We start from the raw sequence: 5,656 nt of genomic DNA, 5'->3' as shown, positions 1-5,656 counted from the left end.
TGAAGCCAGTGTCAATGTACTATAACTGAAACTGCCCTTCAACTTTGAACAAGAGGGAAAAGTCACGCAAAAGAATGTGTTCCAAAGTACGTTGCATAAGAAGCTTTGCAGATTATTATAACATTTACAGTAGACGCTAACAAAGACAGAGGGGAAAGGGTACAATGCTCCAAGAGAGCACCTGTTCAATATGAGAAACAAGAAGTAAATCCCGAGGCTCCCTTGGAGATTACTAGAAGTCCTGTTAGTTAAACCCTCACTACAGATCGGTCTGAGGAGAAGCATTGGGATCATGGAGTAAAACTGTGTCAATATACTAACTGAAATTACCCTTCAGCTCTGAACAACAGGGAAAAATAACGCAAAAGAGTGTGTTCCAAATACGTTGCATAAGACGCTTTGCAGATTACTATAAGATATGAAGTAGACGTTTACTAAGACAGCGTGCAGGTTCTAGCAGATTCAGAGAATCGAGCAGCACCTGAGCAAGACTTTGGGGAGCGGTGCAGGACAAGACCAGCTCCGAGGGGGAGATCCGTAAACGCTGCACCATCGTCAACAGCTACCCGAACTGAGATGCCCATCTATAGTCTTCTTTTCCCTGAAAATTGTCAGTCCATGATGTGATTTTGCTCTTAATTCTGATAAAATGTTTGTTGCGCGTGCTGGTAAAATCTTTCTTCAGGTTAATTGTGAACAGAGTACAAGTATCCAAGAGGTACATAAAACTGAGGCTGCATTCATAGAACACAATACAAGCTCAGTAAACATACACATAGCGACGACGAAACATATGTAAGTTCAACTCACACAATTGAGAGAATAAAACCTTATACAAGTCTGCGTAAGAAATAGGCCGTATCATAATAACAGCTATAATTCAATTCTGTCCACGCAGGAACAGATAAATGCAGCTTATTGCTGGGAGAAAATAAAGATGAGTCTCCTCAACAATACACCTACATCCATAGTTTATAATGCAATTGAGAGAAGACATCGAAAAATACTGCATTGTGGGAAACGGGGTGCAATTTTGTATGGCATTGATGCTGCAACCGAAGAGCGCCAACCTCAAGAGCTCCAAACCACAGCCAGAAACCAAAGACAGCTCCAGCAATCACTGAGTAATACAGCCACAGGGTTTCAAGTTGATGGTGATCTTCCTTTGACCCATCCAGTGATGTTGCAATAAATGGAGGGTTCGTCGAGTGTCTGGAGCTGATTGCCTGTTGGTATCTCTCCTGGTCGAAGGTTGTTGAAGAGACTAACAGTGTTGAGGGACATTTTTAGGACAAGTTGTGTCTTAGACAGGCCTAGTGAAGTGTACTACTCTGACTCTGAATTCAATCAAGTATGTAATGTATCGTACTACAAGACGCATGGGGAATACTTTTTAGAACTCTCAGTTTAAAGGAATTTGACTCCCAGGGTTAAACAATATTTTGCAATTTATTCATCTGATGATTTAGAACTTCCAACTCAGACAGTCATGGAAGCTTTCAGCCTAAAATTTCTAGGAATAAAAAAAGTATGGATCTGAAACTTCCAAACATGTGAGGAGGAAGAAGGGCGACTGCGGCAGGCCAGAGGCGATATGAACCACGTGTAGTCCCCATCGGGTCCTCCGGCCTTGACCGCCAGTAGATGACGACAACAAAGAAGACCCTCAGCGCATCCTCCCATGGGGGAATACTTGGCCAGCCGCGCGCGTCGTGCGGTCAGCTGATGGGAGAATGGAATGGTGGGGTTCCTGAGGGAAATGAATGAATTTTGGTTTAAACGAAAAAAGATGCAAACATGTTGAAAGCTGAAACTGAAAGAAGGGAAAAGGAATGGATAAAGTACCAGGTAGAAACCAAATTATATCAAAAACTCTGTAAAACATATTTAGAAGTTCTCTATTTTTTTTAACAAGATAGGTTTTCTCTTTTGACGTAAAAGGCACGTACGCTGCTATATTTAATTAAAGATTGGAAAAGGAAAATAATACAGAGGGGGGGTGCATACTTGATCATGGGTGCTTGCTTTTCTTGGTTAAAAAAGCTGTGGAAGGAGAGCTTTCAGTCCACGGACATGATCTATCTATATACTTCATGTTCCACACAAGAAATGCACAACTGTGATGCATAGGAAAATACCATGAGTTTCCTGCCTGATATATATATACGTGACAAAAAGTCTATTTACCATCATGTGCTGTCAGCTTCTCATGGTAAAAAAAATACACTGGAATCAAATGGGTTCTGTAACCAATTGCATAGGAAAATACCATGAGCTGGAGGCAGGCAAGCAAATAATAAACAGAAGATGCTATTTTCGATGTTGAGCTCATCTTTTCTAAATGTGACAACTAATTATAAGCCTTGTAACCAATTGCATAACAAGCTAAAATTCACACCTTCTCCATGCAACTATCTGTGGTGTTCATCAGACGACAAAACTTGGACAGCCCGAAACCTGTCAGCTGAACACCGTCAAAACAAACAAGCAGCAGAAGCATTGAGATGAACAAACCATGGTGGTTCCCGAGGAACTAAAACGATAACGCCATGTCCCGAAAAATGTTTCAAGGAAAATGGGCTATAAGTAGACTTCTGTAGCAAAGATCCTGAACCATGGTGTCATGGTGAGAATTGCACTGAATAAACTAAGAACGATCTAAAGTTTCAAACTGTACCTACAGAGTTCAGCTAGCTAGCTTAGATAGGCGAGTGGAGTGAATTATGTACTCGGGTAATAATGTCCTCTTACATGTGCCTCCTTGCGACGCTGGCTGAAGACTAGGCAGGATGAAGTGGATGGTAACAACACAATGAAACTAACTAAGTGCATCTGGGCCATTGCTGCGTAACATAATGTGTCCAATGATTCAGATGGATGTGGCGATTAACGAGTAGTAGCATCGATACATGATAAGGTAAGATGCTGATGATGAAGATGGTGGTTTGAATCATGTGTAGGCGGTAGTATTTGCTGATGCAGGAGACCTAGCATGGAATAGACCTGCGCCCTATGCAGGTGGCATCCATCCCAAGACACGAACCTGTGAGCCTCCTGCCCGATCTGCACCACGCTGTGTCCGCTTGTCACCTTCACCCCCCTCTCCCTCATCAACCACCGCATCCGCGCCGGCTCACCGCCTGGTATGCTCATTGACATCAGGTACCCAGCCGAGTTGTCAGGCTCCAACTCCAGGACACGACACGCCGCGTCCCGCCCGACCTCGCAATTGACATGGCTTCTGCACGCGCTCAGCAGCGCGCTCCAGGCTGCTGCTAGACTTCCGCTGGTGGCGGACAGCATCCTCTCCTCGATGATCTTCGTCGCCCCCTCGAGGTCCCCCACGCGCGCCAGCATGTCGACCACGCACGACAGGTGCTCCACCTGGGGCTGCAGTGAGTACTTCGCCGTCATCCGCTCGAATTGTGCCATGCCCTCCTCCACCAGCCCTCCATGCCCGCACGCCGACAGAACAGCAAGCATCGTGACGCCGTTCGGCCTGACATTGTCATCATCTTCCCGTTCCATCCTGTCGAGGAGGGCGAGGGCGTCCGGCGCGCGGCCATTCATCCCCAGCGCGCCGATCATGGAGTTCCAGGTGAGTACATCCTTTCTGGGCATCGCGTCGAACACCCTCATTGCCGTGGTCAGGTCGCCGCACTTGCCGTAGGTGTCCACCAGAGCGTTGCCAACGTCCCGCTCCGGGGCTAGCCCACTCCTGACAGCCACGCCATGGGCACATCTCGACGCCCTGGTTTCCGCACAGTCAGCGCACGCTTGGAGGATGCTCAACATGGTGATCGAGTTGGGCATCATCCCGGCCTCCCTCATCGCGACGGAGCATGCCATCGCCTCGTGTGGCCTGCAGTTGTGGGCGCAGCCAGCGATGAGGGTGCTCCAGGTGACGACGTTCTTGTCGCGCATCCCTCCAAACAGCCGGAGCGCGTGCTCCAGGAGGCCACACTTTGCGTAGGCGTCGAGCAGCGCGTTCAGCAGCGGCAGGCTCGACGAGGCGAACCAGAGCCTCCTGAAAGCCACGGCATGGACCGACCTGCACCACATAGCCTCGCCTAGCTTCTTGCACAGCTGTAGCAGCACCACCAGCGTGGTCTCGTCGAGATCAACATCATCGCCGCCCTTCAGGAAGGACGAAGAGCCGAGCAGCTCCAGCGCCTCGGCGCAGCGGCCGGCGTGCACGAGTCCTGAGAGCATGCTATTCCAGGACACCACGTTCTTCCCCGGGATCATCTCGAACACCTTCATCGCGGACCGAAGGTCGAGGCACCTGGCGTACATGTCGACGAGCGAGTTGGCGACGAAGACGTCATCACCCTGCAGCCCGCGGCGCTCCGCGACGGCGTGCAGGGAGGCTCCGAGGGCCAGGTGGTCGCACGCGCGGAGGGCGACGACGAGGACAACCCCGTCCAGCTCCACCGCGCCGTCGGCGAGCATCTCGCGGAACAGGCGCAGGGCCTGGACGGCAGAGCCCCCTGCCAGGCAGGCCCCGATCATGGACGTCCAGGACACTACGTCTCGGACAGGCATTTCGTCGAACATCCTGGACGCGGCGAGGTAGTCCCCCGAGGCGGCATACACAGCGAGCAGTGAGTTGGAGACCTCCGCGTTGCCGCCCAGGCTGATGTAGGCCGTCTTGGTGAGCCAGGCGTGCACGGCGGCGGAGAGGTTATCGTAACACGAGGCGCGGCGGAGGAGCGCGAGGAGGGTGGCGAGGTTGGGCCGGAAGAGAGGGAGAGACGCGAAGCAGAGGCGGGAGTAGGCCGGCGTGGGCGGGAGGTGGGCGACGAGGGCGTTGTAGGTGACGTCGTCGGTGGGGGTGGAGGGGCAGCGGAGGTGGGCGAGGGCGAGGTCCGGGCGCGCGGCGCGGAGGTAGCAGGTGAGGAGGGAGTTGGAGGCGGCGGCGGAGATGGGACGCTTGCAGGCGTCCGCGTGGAGCTGCGAGGCCAGGGCCAGAGCGGAAGGTTTGCTCTGGCTCGGCGGGAACAGCGTGCAGCAGAGCTTGAACAACGCCGGGAGGAGCTCCGCCGGCTTGCCGTCGCCGAGGTACCGCCGGACCGCCTCGTCCACCGCCACCGCTGCCATTCCCGCTCGACTGAAAATGGTTCAGTCGGCGTAGATGCAATTGGTCTATCAGTACTGTAGGAGGAAGTAAATTGCTTTCACTATGTCTTTCAAAAATTGTTTTCACTTAATGGCTCACTGACTGGTGGAAGTTAAAAATTATTTTCACTTAATGTCCTTCAAAAAAAGATTATCTGCACTGGTCTATCAGTACTGTATCTCTGCCCTGAAGAATTGAAGAATGGAATCATCTACACCAGGTAGATTGAGAAAATCTTGCTTCCTGCTTTTTTCTTTTCTTTTGCTCTGTTATCATTCATTTCTAGTGCCACCAATCTGTCTAAGAAATTATCTGGAACAGGAACAGGAAACAAAATTGCACCAATCTTCACCGTCTATGGCCGTGCTGTACTGCTGTTACTGACATGGTGTAGCTTGCATACGTTAAGCAGACGGTGAGTCAGTGACGCATTATCCCTGTTTCTTTAGTCACGAAATGGAAATCCTTTAGTCCAATCTCTAGCAATTAGGTACTCCCTCCTTCCACAATCTAGTGCGCATTGTTTTTCTCGAAAGT

At 50.6% G+C, this 5,656-nt stretch overlaps 1 protein-coding gene and 1 long non-coding RNA gene across 3 annotated transcripts; both read right to left on the bottom strand.

Annotated features, from left to right (window-relative positions):
* Positions 1 to 814: 814 nt before the first annotated feature.
* LOC127321182 (uncharacterized) lies at positions 815 to 2,800 on the bottom strand. Of its 2 annotated transcripts, XR_011746739.1 has the most exons (3): positions 2,188 to 2,800; positions 2,008 to 2,117; positions 815 to 1,750 (listed from the first exon to the last, which is right to left on the bottom strand). It is a non-coding gene; the product is annotated as an uncharacterized lncRNA (long non-coding RNA). The 2 variants fall into 2 exon arrangements; XR_011746738.1 differs by having other exon boundaries at positions 2,008 to 2,800.
* An 18-nt stretch (positions 2,801 to 2,818) lies between these two features.
* LOC139829986 (pentatricopeptide repeat-containing protein At1g06140, mitochondrial-like) lies at positions 2,819 to 5,100 on the bottom strand. The gene is made up of 2 exons (XM_071822113.1): positions 3,044 to 5,100; positions 2,819 to 2,843 (listed from the first exon to the last, which is right to left on the bottom strand). Exons 1-2 carry the CDS (start codon positions 5,098 to 5,100, stop codon positions 2,819 to 2,821), a joined length of 2,082 nt encoding a protein of 693 aa, XP_071678214.1.
* Positions 5,101 to 5,656: the final 556 nt, after the last annotated feature.

The sequence above is a fragment of the Lolium perenne genome, chromosome 6 (assembly GCF_019359855.2).
Source record: "Lolium perenne isolate Kyuss_39 chromosome 6, Kyuss_2.0, whole genome shotgun sequence".
NCBI lineage: Eukaryota > Viridiplantae > Streptophyta > Magnoliopsida > Poales > Poaceae > Lolium > Lolium perenne.
The sequence above is the reverse complement of the archived record's forward strand: the minus strand, read 5'-3'. Positions and strand labels throughout refer to the sequence as shown.